The 13780-nt window shown below is 39.9% G+C and overlaps 1 protein-coding gene across 1 annotated transcript; it reads left to right on the top strand.

Moving 5' to 3' along the window:
• The first annotated feature begins 12206 nt into the window (after positions 1–12206).
• Positions 12207–13214, top strand: LOC118854983 (vomeronasal type-1 receptor 4-like). Its single transcript, XM_036765139.1, has one exon. The coding sequence runs from the start codon at positions 12207–12209 to the stop codon at positions 13212–13214; it is 1008 nt and encodes a 335-aa protein (XP_036621034.1).
• Positions 13215–13780: the final 566 nt, after the last annotated feature.

Raw genomic sequence — 13780 nt, 5'->3', positions numbered from 1 at the left:
ACCTAATTCTAATGCACTTGGTCTTTGTCAATATTATGTTTCTTCTCTTCAGGGCAATCCCTGCACTAATACATTTTGGGGGTTTAAATTGTATTCTGAGTGATCTGGTGTGTAAGATGATAATTTACTACGGACAGTTTACCAAGGCCTTTCTCTCTGTAGTACCTGCCTGCTGAATAGCTATGAGACTATGGCCATCAACCCCATTAGCCCAAAATAAGCTGCCCTGAAAGCTAGATATCCCAAATGCATCTTTCCCTGTTCGGTTCTCTGCTGGATTGTCAATCTGCCAGCTGTTGCTCTTCCTGCGTATATAATTGGTCCAAGAAATAGCATAAACCTTAAAGGGACAAATTAACTAGAATATTGCTCTTTAGACCCACATGCCAAGTATGTTTTAAGAATCAGACTTTGGAAGTCTATCCATGTTAATTTGTTTGTGATTTTCATGGTCGTTACCAGCATCTACATGGTTTATGTCCTGTACAGACACCATCAGTGGATCCAACATATTCACAGCATGAGCCTCACACCCAGAGTCTCCCCTGAGATCCTATCAGATTGGCTAATAGAAGAGAAAAGGAAAATGACAAGTGGTGGAGGTTATGTGCAGAAAAGTAGACATTAAGGCACTGCTGGTGTAGTTATGAACTAATTGAACCATTCGTAGAGCAATTTGGAACTCTGCCAAAGGGCTATAAAACCATCAATACCCTTTGAACTAATAATAACACCACTTGGTCTGTATTCCAAAAGAGATTTTTTTTATATTGTATTATATTTTTATTTATTTTGTTAAACATTTCCCAATTATATATTTTTTTATTTTATTTAAATTTATTTATTTAACATATTTGGTTTTCAGCATTGATTTTCAAAACAGTTTGAATTACAAATTTTCTCCCCATTTCTACCCTCCCCCCCGCTCCAAGATGGCATATATTCTGGTTGCCCTGTTCCCCAGTAAGCCCTCCCCTCTATCACCCCCCACCCCTCTCATCCCCTTTTCCCTTCCTTTCTTGTAGGGCAAGATAAATTTCTACGCCCCATTGGCTGTGTATCTTATTTTTAGTTGCATGCAAAAACTTTTTTTAGTTTGTTTTTGAACATCTGTTTTTAAAACTTTGAGTTCCAAATTCTCTCCCTTCTTCCCTTCCCACCCAGGTGATTCTAGGTTTTAATCCTAGCTCCATTGACCTCCGGAATATCGCATTCCAAGCCCTTCGATCTCTTAATGTAGAAGCTGCCAGATCTTGGGTTATTCTGATTGGGTTTCCACAATACTCAAATTGTTTCTTCTGGCTGCTTGCAGTATTTTCTCCTTGACCTGGGAGCTCTGGAATTTGGTGACAATATTCCTAGGAGATTTCTTTTTGGGATCTATTTGAGGAGGTGATCGATGGATTCTTTCAATTTCTATTTTGCCCTGTGGTTCTAGAATATCAGGGCAGTTCTCCTTGATAATTTCTTGAAAGATGGTATCTAGGCTCTTTTTTTGATCATGGCTTTCAGGTAGTCCAATAATTTTTAAATTATCTCTCCTGGATCTATTTTCCAGGTCAGTGGTTTTTCCAAGGAGATATTTCACATTGTCTTCCATTTTTTCATTCCTTTGGTTCTGTTTTAAAATATCCTGATTTCTCATAAAGTCACTAGCTTCCACTTGCTCCAATCTAATTTTTAAAGTAGTATTTTCTTCAGTGGTCTTTTGGACCTCCTTTTCCATTTGGCTAATTCTGCCTTTCAAGACATTCTTCTCCTCATTGGCTTTTTGGATCTCTTTTGCCATTTGAGTTAGTCTGTTTTTTAAGGTGTTGTTTTCTTCAGTGTATTTTTCAGTATTTTTTTGGGTCTCCTTTAGCAAGTCATTGACTTGTTTTTCATGGTTTTCTCGCATCCTTCTCATTTCTCTTCCCAATTTTTCCTCTACTTCTCTAACTTGCTTTTCCAACCCTTTTTTGAGCTCTTCCATGGCCTGGGACCAGTTCCTGTTTTTCTTGGAGGTTTCTGTTGTAGGCTCTTTGACTTTATTAATTTCTTCTGTCTGTATGTTTTGGTCTTCTTTGTCACCAAAGAAAGAATCCAAAGTCTGAGACTGAATCTGGGTGCGTTTTCGCTGCCTGGCCATATTCCCAGCCAACTAACTTGACCCTTGAGTTTTTCAGTGGGGTTGAGAAGTCTCGTAACTGCCGCAGCTCACTGAATCAGGGCTCTAGGGCCCCCTCCACCTGGCTTCTGGTCTGGATGGTCCACGCCGCTCAGGCTGGGCTCTGCTCCACTCTGTTCCCAGCTCCCAGCTCCGAGCTCCGTGTGGGATAGACCTCGCCCAGAGACCATCCAGGCTGTACTGGGCTGGAGCCCTGCTTCCCTCTGCTGTTTTGTGGGTTCTGCCCTTCTCGAATTGGTTCAGAGCCATTTTTTATAAGTTTTTGGAGGGTCTCGGTATGGAGCTCACAGTAGTCCCTGCTTACCAGCTGCCATCTTGGCTCCGCCCACCAAAAGAGATTTTTAAAAAACCAAAAGAAAAAAGGACATATATATATATATATATACACATACACATACATATATATGTATATATATACATGTGTGTGTGTATATACATATACATATACATATATATATATATATATATATATATATATATATATATATATATATATATATATATATATATATATATATGGTAGCTTTTTTCAGGTAGCAAAGAATTGGAAATTGAGGGGATGCCCATCAATTATGGAGTGGCTGAATAGGTTGTAGTACGTCATTGTCATGGAACACTATTTGCTTTAAGAAATGATGAGCAGGATGCTCTCAGAAAAACCTAGAAAGACTTACATGAGCTGATGAAAATGGAAATATTATCATGTACAAAGTAACAGCAATACTATAAGATGGTCAGCTGTGAATGGTTTAGCCATTCTCAGCAATGCAATGATCCAAGACAAATCCAAAGGACGAATGATGAAAAATACGATTCATCACAGAGAAAGAACTGATGGTGTCTCAAAACAGATTGAAGAATAGTTTTGACTTTTGCATTATTTTTCTGGTGGGCTTTTTTTTGGGGGGGAGGAGGTTCTATGATTTCTTTCACAACATGATGGTTATGGAAATGTTTTGCATAACTACACATGTAGGATCTATATCAAATAGGGTGCCTTCTCAATGGTTGAGGGGGGAAGAAGGGAGAGAATTTGGCACTCAAAATTTTAAAAAAGAATGTTAAAATTGTTTTTAAATGTAATTGGGGAAATATAAAATACTAAAAAAGAAAGAATGACAGAAAGAAAGAAAGAAAGAAAGAAAGAAAGAAAGAAGGAAGGAAAGAAAGCAAGAAAGAAAGAAAAAAGAAAGGAAGACAGAAAGAAGAAAGGAAGGATGGGAGGAAGGAAGGAAGGAAGGAAGGAAGACAATAGTTAAGTACACATTGAAAAGTGGCCATTTTTTCAGGTTTAGATCTTCAAAAATTCTTTATATATGACTAAATCTCTAAACCCATTCACCTTCTTCTTCTCCATCCTCATTACTGGCATACACATGTCTGCCTTCCAAGAGGGAATGTCTTAGGAAAATGAGTACCACTGGTTGTTGTGCCAGGCATAGTCACTACTATAAACTTTGTAAGACTTCAGGTTGAATCTGATCACTGGAAATCTCCCATCTTGTACCTGGTATCACACGATTTTCTTTTCAATTCTCAAAGAACATTAAAGAAGTGGCATTGATTTTTATAAAACAGTATCCTTGAGTTGGTTTGAATGAGTTTGTGGAACTTGATTCCTTTGGAGAAGACTGATTAAATTGTCCTCCTGAGAGTCTCCTAAGAAACTTTGGAGTACGTATGACCAGATTGGAAGGCAACCAGGCAGCATGGAAGGCTTAATCTTATCATTTTTCTTTCTTCCTCTCAGTGTATGTACATGTGCAGGCGCACACACACACTCACACACAAAGACACACACACACACACACACACAGAAAAGTTGTTGATTTTTTTTGTATACAAATATTGAGATTTTTACAATTGTAATGATAATATGCCAAATGATACTTTCCCTAGTGGATGCAGATAGATAACATCTAGGATTACTTTAGAAACTATATGCTGTAACAAGGAGCAACCATCTGGTTCTTTTCAAACTCTGGACCTGACATATACTTTGAGATTGTGTGCAAGTCTCATCCCCATTCAGTAATTTATTTTCCTCACCTCTACAATGGAAAAAGGACTTTTTTGTCTCCTTTGCTGGATGCTTGAGAATTTCAATTTAAATCATAGAAAGTCAAAGGAGGAAGAGTCTAAAAGAGTCATCTTTACATACTCATAATAGAGCAGGAATTTCCTCTATACAAGCCTAAAAGCCTCAATCTACTCACGAGGTATTCAAAAATTCTTTAAGGTGTTATTTTCTTCAGTATTTTTTGGGTCTCCTTGAGCAAGTATTGACTTGTTTTTCATGATCTTCTCACATCACTCTCATTTCTCTTCGCAATTTTTCTCTACTTCTCTAACTTGCTTTACCAAATCCTTCTTGAGCTCTTCCATGGCCTGAGACCAGTTCATGTTTTCCTTGGAGGCTTTTGATGTATGCTCTTTGACTTTGTTGACTTCTTCTGGCTGTATGTTTTGGTCTTCTTTGTCACCAAAAAAGATTCCAATGACTGAGTCTGAATCTGAGTCCGTTTTTGCTGCCTGGCCAAGTTCCCAGCCCATTTATTTGACCCTTGAGTTTTTCTTTGGGGTGTAACTGCCTGTAGAGTAGAGAGTACTTTGTTCCAAGCTTGAGGGGATGTGCTGTTGTTTTCAGAGCTATTTCTACACATCAAGCTCTGCCACATCAATGCTCCTCCTCCCCCAAGAACCACCAACCCAGATCACAACTCAGATCTTAAGCAGGCTCTACACTCCTGCTCTGATCTGCCAATTAATTCCTCCCACCAGATGGGCCTGGGGCCAGAAGCAACTGCAGCTGTAGTTCTGTAAGAGGCCTCAGAGATGCATCACCTCTGCTGCCCCCCGGGGCAGTGGCCAAAATGCAAACTCCTTTCACTCTGTCCCCTTCAGTTTTTCCCAATAATCTTCTCTGTTGTCTTTGTTGTTTGTGGGTTCAGAAGTCCGGTAACTTCCACAGCTCACTGATTCAGGGGGTTAGGGCATGTTCCACTGGTCTCCTGGTCTGGTTGGTCCTGCCACTGCCCACGCTGGGCTCTGCTGCACTTGGCTCCCAGCTCCGTTTGATAGACTTTACCCAGAGAACATGCAGGCTGTCCTGGGCTGGAGCCCTGCTACCCTCTGCTACTTTGTGGGCTCTGCAGTTCTCGAATTTGTTCAGAGCCATTTTTATAGGTATTTGGAGGGACCTTGCTGGGAGCTCACACAAGACCCTGCTTTCCAGCCTCTGTCATAGCTCTGCCCCCTCCAAAAATTCTTAACATGAACAAATATACTTTTAGAAAGCTTCATTTGTTAGGATATTGCTTTCTAACAACTGACTGAGATTTTCCCCTAAATTGTCCCCTTGGGCCTATAAAAAATCATCTTTCCTTCACATGATTTTCTTTAAATACTGGAAAATCACTACTGAGCTCTTGCTAAATTTTCTCTTGTTCAGTATAAAAAGCATCAATTCCTTTAAAATTCCATCATATGAACTGCTGTCACATATCTCCACTGTTCTAATTACACTTTTTTTTAAGGAATTTCATTACAAAAATGTAATGCCTAATAGTATTTAGGGTATTCATATTATTGCCAATGTGTCCTTAGGGTAGCAAAGTGGCACAGTGGATAAAGTGCTGGCCCTGGAGTAAGGAGGACCTGACTTCCAATCTGGCTTTGGACGCTTCCTAGTTGTGTGATTCTGGGTAAATCACTTCACCCTGTAGGCCTCTGCTTCCTTATGTGTAAAATGAGCTAGAGAAAGAAATGGCAAACTGCTCAAGCATCTCTGCCAAGAAAACCCCAAAATTGGGTCTCAGAATGTTGGACATAACTGGTCAAGAACAAAAGACAACAATTCATGTAACATCATTTTTTCATCAGCAGATCTAGGTCGATTCACTCCACACAACAGTATACCTCTTCATAGCCACATCCCCTCTTCTCATTTTGGAGCTTTATTTTGTGTGTTTTTTGTGTCCCTTAGATTGTTAGCTCCTTGAAGGAGCTGTTCTTCTTTGTAGTCAACATAGTGCCTTGCACATTGTCCCATTTTTCAAGTCATGTCTGACTCTTACTTGACCCCACAGACCATTACATGCCCATCTTTTCCATGGCTTTTGATTTGTTTGTTTTTTGCCAATATATTGGTGTGCTTTTCTATTTCCTTCTCCTATGCTTGGCATATAGTAGGTACTTAACAAATGCTGATTGTATTGAATTCAAGGAGATTGAATTCAAGGATAGAATAGTTCAGTAGAATCCTCAGGGTACATGCACAGGGGCCCTCCTTACCCATCAGTTCCCAAGAATCCCTGACTTCCCCTCCCTAAGACCCTGACTCATCCTCACTTGCTCCTCCCCTCTCCAGAGATATAGTAAAAGTTTCTTTCTTTGCTGCTCACAGGTGCTCCTGTGGAAATTCCAACTAATCAAGTCATTTTTGATGTGGGTTCTCACCTGATACCAAAGTTTGCTGATTCTTCAGACACATCCCAGAATCCCTATGGACATAGTGTCACTGCTCCTGCAGATGACATGAAAACAAGAGGTCTTAGAGGAGATGAACTCATACATATCTCTGCCTATATCTGGAGCCCCATTCCTGCCTCTTCTGTACATACATACATACATACATACATCGATTTCCCACAAATTCTTCTTGTAGCAGAGGCAGACTAGGTAAGTGACTGTTTCTTAGTCTTACAGAATGAGATGGATTATGAAAAAGCCTTTTCTAGGAGAATGTGATATCCCTGAATATTTGGGGGCTGGAGATAAGGCAGGGATCTTGTGGGAAATGTTGATGTAGGGATGGTGTTATCCTTCAGAATGACAAGGAACATATTGCTTGTTATGATGGTTCAGGTGATATTGCCCCACACCACCCCCCTCTCTGTCTTTCTCTCTCTCTGTCTCTGTATGTTCCTCTGTCTCTGTGTCTCTGACTTTCTCTGTCTCTCATTCTCTCTCTCTGTATCCCTTTTTGTCTCTCTGTTTCTCTCTGACTTTTTCTGTGTGTCTCTTCTTCTCTGTCTCTTTTTTTCTATCTGTCTCTATGTTTCTCTGTCTTTCTCTTTTTCTTTGTGCCATTCTCTGTCACTGGGTCTGTGTGTGTGTGTCTGTTTTCTATCTGTCTCTCTGTCCCTATCACTCTCTGTGTCTCTGTTTCCATCTCTCTCTCTCTCTCTCTCTCTCTCTCTCTCTCTCTCTCTCTCTCTCTCTCTCTCTCTCTCTCTCTCTCTCTTTCTCTCTCTCTCTCTCTCTCCTTTCTTTTCCTTCCTTCCTCCCTCCCTCCCTCTCCTTCTTTAAGCCAAATCCATGGTAGGTGAGGCCAAGGTATGTGGGGGATTGGGAGGGAGAGTTTCTTAATTCTCTCCTGATGAGAAGGACTCACTCAGCTCTATCTAACAAACAATTGAAAAGGGAAAGGGAGGTGACTAACATGGTTTGGAGCAGTGTCTGCCTTTCAAAACTTTGCCTTCAGCTCCTTCCTCCCCCACCATGTCTCTTCCACACAACATTGTCTTCTGAACTATGAGAAAATGTGGGCAACAAGCTCACTTCCCATTGTAATATATGGAGGTTTGGATATGGTCTTTATGTGACTGGACTTGGTCTGCTCTCACCCCAAGAGTTCCAGGATTAGAGCTGAATGGTGCCTCATTAAATTTTACTTCCTCAGCTTACAGATGAGTAACCTGAGGCATGCATTTAGAGTTTCTTCTGTGTGACCCCGTACATGTCACTAAACCCTGATTGACACAGAGACAGAGAGAGAGAGAGAGAGACAGAGAGAGAGACAGAGGGAAAGAGAGAGAGAAATGCTGAAAGTCATGCAAAGAAGTAGCAGAGCTTTTTCCAACATTTCACTATGTGTTTGTTCAATGTTAATGCCGCACTGCTATGTGAGCATCCAGCTTGCTAAAACAGCAGTAACTCTGAGCCATCATTCTAATCTCCTCTATTCTTTCTCTTTTTCTCTTTGCCCTTTCCCAAGTTTATCCCTCTTTCCAGTTATTTGATGCCTAGTCTCTGGGAAGATTTAGTGACTTCTTATGTTTTTCAAATCGGTTTTTGAGTGAAGAGTGCCCAAGCTGGTTGTCAGGTTTGCTGAAAGAAACAAAATCAACACTGAATTTCAGCTAAACTACCAGTCATTGGCTTGACAATATGACAATACAGGCACAAGGTAAAAAGAGACATATACACACATACATACAAGAGTTTATTTATTTACATAATTCTAAACAGAATGAAAGAATAAGAAACATGCACATGGGATATATATATATATATATATATATATATATATATATATATATATATATACTGATAAAAGCAAGGGCAGCTAAGTGGCACAATGGATAGAGTGCTAATCCTTGAGTCAGGTAGATCTGAGTTCAAATCCAGCCTCAGACACTTCCTAGCTCTGTAACTCTGGGCGTATAACTTAACCCTGTTTGCCGTGAGTTTCTGTGAAAGGAGCTAGAGTATGAAATGACAAACCACTCCAATATATTTGCCAAGAAAAGCTCAAAAGGGGTTACATGACTGAAAACAACTAAACACCAAAAAGCAGAATAAAGGAATATGAGACATAAAATTTTATCCCTATGTGAGTACCTAGAAATATAGATTAATTATTTTCTGAGATGGCATTTACCTATTATTTTAAAACTTAGAAAGTTATTCCCTCTTTTACAACCTAAATGAAGGTAAACTGAGACAAAAGTTCAGAGCATACTCAATTTATTGGTAAGACTAGCAGTTAACAGTAAAATGGGTCTTTAGCTGCTCAGCAAGCCAAAGAACCTTGAATGAGGGCAAACAAATCATTTTTCAGACAGAGGGAGGGGCATCCAAAAACTAGAAGGCTGCATCACATTCTGTCTTTCATGGGCTGTGCAGAAAGCAGGGGAGAAAAAAAAGTTGTTTTTTTTTTTTCTGCAGTAAAAGGAAGATGTGAAAGCTAGATGGGGCAGTAGAAAGAGAACTGGCCTGGAGTCAGGAAGACTGAAATTCAAATTTGTCCTCAAATACTTACTAGCTGTGTGGCCCTGGGCAAGTCACTTAACCTTTATTTGGGCCAGTTCTTTATCTCTACAATGGGGACACACTATGGAAGGAAATGGCAAACTACTCTTGACAAAGATATGGCCAAGAAAACGCTAGGGACACAAAGAATCAGACAAAACAAAACAATAAAAAAGGAAGGTAGCAGGGGCTCTTTAATACCACATGCCAGAGGACTGTAGAAATCTCCCTAGGAAAATGAGAGTAATGATTACCATTCCCGCATTTGAAGGGTTTGTTGCAAATTTAGCTGATTCTTAAGTTTTCTGTGCCTGCTATATGCATGGCATTATGGAACATACTAAGAAGATTGTCTCTGTCCAAAAGATCTAGCAGTCTTGTTGTGAAAAGAGGGAAGAAGTAAGTGAAAATGGGATAAAAGTTATGATGAAATGAACAAATCAGTTGGGTGGCACACTGGGCAGGACCTAACCAACAGGGTGCTGGACTTAGATACAGGAAGGGATGATATAGAAATTGCCTCCAACACCTACTAGCTGCATGACACAGGTATCAATTAACCTCCCTCAGACTCAGTGTCCTCATCTCTAAAATGGATATTATCATACCTAGTTGTCAAGATTTTCCTCAAACTTTGATTAGATAATATGTATAAAATGTTTTATAACGTTTAAAGAGCTATATATTTATTATTATTGGGCCTGTTATTGTTGCTATTTGGTACTAAACTACCCAAAACTGCAATAAAGGAAAACCAAAGCAATAATTACCAAATCACCCTTAAGACCAGAACAGCTTCACAGGTATGACAAGGTTTCTACCCCCACCCTACTCCACATTCTGATTTTTAGCCCATTCTTTTTCCATGAATCCTCAAGACACCCCTTTTACCATGAGACTCATCTATTCTGTCTTTCCTATGTTGTGCTGAGGACACACATGTAGAAAGGTCTACACACAGTGAGGACCTGTCCCCCACATGTGGCATGTGAGTGTCATTGTGTGGTTCAAAAGGAGGAAGAAGAGACACCTCTAGTTTTTTTCTCCCCACACTTCTCTGGAGGAGACTAATTCCTGTAAGGAAGTTGCGTCTAGACAGTACTCTGCCCTTTTCAGAGAGAATGAATGTTGGACTAGAATTATATGCCTTTGCTCTCTCTAGGTCCTCAAGTGTGGCCTTTGGATTGAATCCAAACCTCACAAAACAAATACCCTTATTAAAAGGATGTGTTCTGTAAGACTTGGACTCAATTGAAAGGCTGCATCCAAGGACCTAGAATGGTACATGTGGACTCGAGGCCACAGGTTTCCCACCCCTATTCTAGGGATGTATGTAACCTCGGGCAAGCTAACATCTAATGACTATTTCATTATTTGGGGGAAAGAACCTTTATATCCAAGGTTTGGCCCTTTTGTCTCTAAATACCAGTTTCAAAATGAACACACATATAATATTTGGCAAAGAAAAGCCATTCATCCAAATCAGAAGCAAAACAGAAATGAGAGATTGTCACATAAGAGAAAAAATATGAGCCAATACAGAGTGAAAGAGCTCTCCCATTGGGAATGAGGTAACGCAACTTGACCAAGAGAGAATCCTAGATCACACCCAAGGAAAATTGCCCTAAGTCTCTAGAGAAGCAAGTTGGGGAGAGGAAGATGATGGAGCATGCCAGATCCTCTCTGGTCTTCCCAGAGTCTTTTCCATCAGCAGTCTAACGTGAGGTTGATCTCATCCATCTTCCCCATCAAAGGAAGAAGCCACAAGTTCCCAAAGCCTGAAGTGACTTGAAACTTGAAGGGGACTCAGCTGCTCTCACCAACTCAGCCCCAGCGCTACTCAGGGTAGGGTATTCAGCTCCCTCACTGAGGAGAAAATCTCCAACTATTAATCTTTGGGACTGAGGTTACAATAGGAGCTGCCAATGGGGAGTGTAAATGGATTCCCCAAGGATGAGTAGGTAATAATTTTCGGGGATAAGTTTGAACCCATTTCTCTGATTCCAAATCCATCAATCACTATGGCATCACACTGCCTATGCAATTAACATTGTCCCTTGTCCCATGTTCCCTAGGCCTTTCAACATGCTATTTCCCTCTTTTAGATGTTCTCAAGGATATCAATATCATTCTAAAAATTGCCAGAGAAATTAATACAATACTTAAGCTGTGGTCTTACCAGGAAAGAACATATTGGGCCTCTCGCCTTCCTGGTCCTGAACACTACTCCTCTTTGGGTATAGTCTAACATCACAGTCGTTCTTCAGTGGCTGTGTGTATAATACTTATGTGTGTAATATACATACATATATTTATTATGTGTATGCTATACACAAACGTATGTACATGTGTGTATAATACATAAATGTATATGTGTACATATATAACATTTACATGGTATATGCATATATTATACATATTCAAACACACACATAAACACATATGGCAACGTAGGGGGAAAATGAGAAGCAAAAGGGGAATTCCTTGTTTGGCAATGTCTGCAATATTTTGTCAACAAAGACAGATCCCCTCATGCACTATTTGAAATTTAATTTTTTATTCCTATCCATGTGTCTCTCTTAATGGATAGTAGGTTCCCTGACATCAAGGACTTATAAGGAATCTCAGAAGAAAGAGAACTGGGATAGGATTAAGAGGTTCCATTTTCGGTTCTTTCTCCAATATTTAGTAACTGTGTGAAACTGTGAGAGCCAGTTAGCATCTGTGAGATTCAGTCTCCTTGATACTACAGTTTTTTAATGTATCTACAACATAGGGAAATTTATTTGTATCCCTGATTTCCCAGAAGGTCTAGAATGGAAGCATTTTTGATGTGGCTTGTACTCAGCTTACCTGGGAAGAATTTTTTCTTCTTATTGGAAAAATAAGGAAGTTATGAAATCTCATCTGGAAGCTCAAGTAGGGATAGTCAGAAAGCTATTTTTTTTCCTCCTCAGGTCACATTTTATTGGAGAGAAGTTCTACTAACCAAATCAACTAAGGAATGACTTTCAATGGTGAAGTCCTGGGGATTGTCTACCTGGTGCAGACCCTAATTGGAGTCCTAGGAAACATTTTTCTCATTTACCATTATTCTTTTCATTTCATCACTCAGAAGAGGCCCAGACGTATAAACCTGATTCTTATCCAACTATCCTTTGCTAATGCCATTTTTCTTCTTTCCAGAGGAATCCCCACAGTAATATTTTCTTGGGAGGTCAACATTTTTCTGAGTAATGCTAAGTGTGTAATCATAAGTTATTTACAGAGAGCATTCCGGGGGCTTTCTCTCTGCACCACCTGCCTCCTTAGTAGCTTCCAGGCCATTGCCATCAGCCCCAACAGCCCAAAGTGGGTAGTCCTCAAAGTTAAATCTCCACAGGGCATCATTCCCTGCTGTGTTTTCTGCTGGATCCTCAATCTGTTAATGGATGCTGCTCTTCCTGTGTATGGAGCTAGACTAATACAGAATAGCACAAATATTAAAGGCAGAGAAAAACAGGACTTTTGCTCTGTTAAACCATATGACATGAATTCACTAAAATTTCAGATCTGGAAGTCTTTTTATGATTCTGTGTTTGTACTTTTAATGGCTGTTATTAGTGGATACATGGTGGTTCTCCTATACCAACACCACCAACAAGTTCAGCACATACATATCACCAGACTCTTCCCCAGAGCCTCCCCTGAGATCAGAGCCACTAAAGCCATTCTGTTGCTGGTGAGCACCTTTTTCTTTTTCAACACTACAAGCTGTGTCCTTAGTAATTATTCATCTTATTATGAAGTAAGTAGGCCCTGGCTGTTCTATGTCCCTCTGTTTCTGTCCATGTCTTTTCAAGCAGTAAGTCCTTTTGTGTTGATCAGTAGTGAGACTTGGGTCCCTTGGGAATTCTGTTACTTTCTCCAAGAAATGAAAGACTCATGTGCTACACCCATAACATGCCAAACACATACAGAACCACAAAACCAAAGATTTGGGAGGTGGGAGAGAAAACTGGAGACCATCTAGCCCAATCACTTAAGGCTTCCAGAGCCCAGGATCAAGATTATTTTAAATAAGAAGGATTTGTTCCCTCAACAATAGGTATGTTACGTATGAGCCATTCAAACAGGGAACACAGTTACTTTGGAAAGTAAATAAGTGAATACAAACTGAAAAGTGGTTACTCTTTCAGGTCGAAATCTTGAAAACCTTTATACATGGTTAAAGAAAGCAAGTCATTCCCCTTTCCCCATGGTATCCTTTTAATCATAATCCACACAACTATGCCCCAAGGAGTGTCATATGAAGATAATCAGCTCTGGTTCTCTTTCTAGAGAAAATATCCAATGCAAACTTTTAAATTTAGTCTCCTTGGTGAATTTGATCCTTTCTGGTCACTGCTGTGTTGTGGCAGAAGGGCTTGCATAGCTCAATGAAACTATGAGCTATACTGTGCAGGGTTACCCAACACATACATGTCAAAACTCACTAGATTATACAGAAACTGAGGGAGTTTCACAAAAACTTCTATTTCTCCTTAATTGACCATAGTAAAGGATTTGACAGTGTGGATCAAAACAAAATGTGTCAAG

This window comes from Trichosurus vulpecula, chromosome 6 (genome assembly GCF_011100635.1).
Source record: "Trichosurus vulpecula isolate mTriVul1 chromosome 6, mTriVul1.pri, whole genome shotgun sequence".
NCBI lineage: Eukaryota > Metazoa > Chordata > Mammalia > Diprotodontia > Phalangeridae > Trichosurus > Trichosurus vulpecula.
This window is presented reverse-complemented; position numbering and strand designations above follow the sequence as displayed.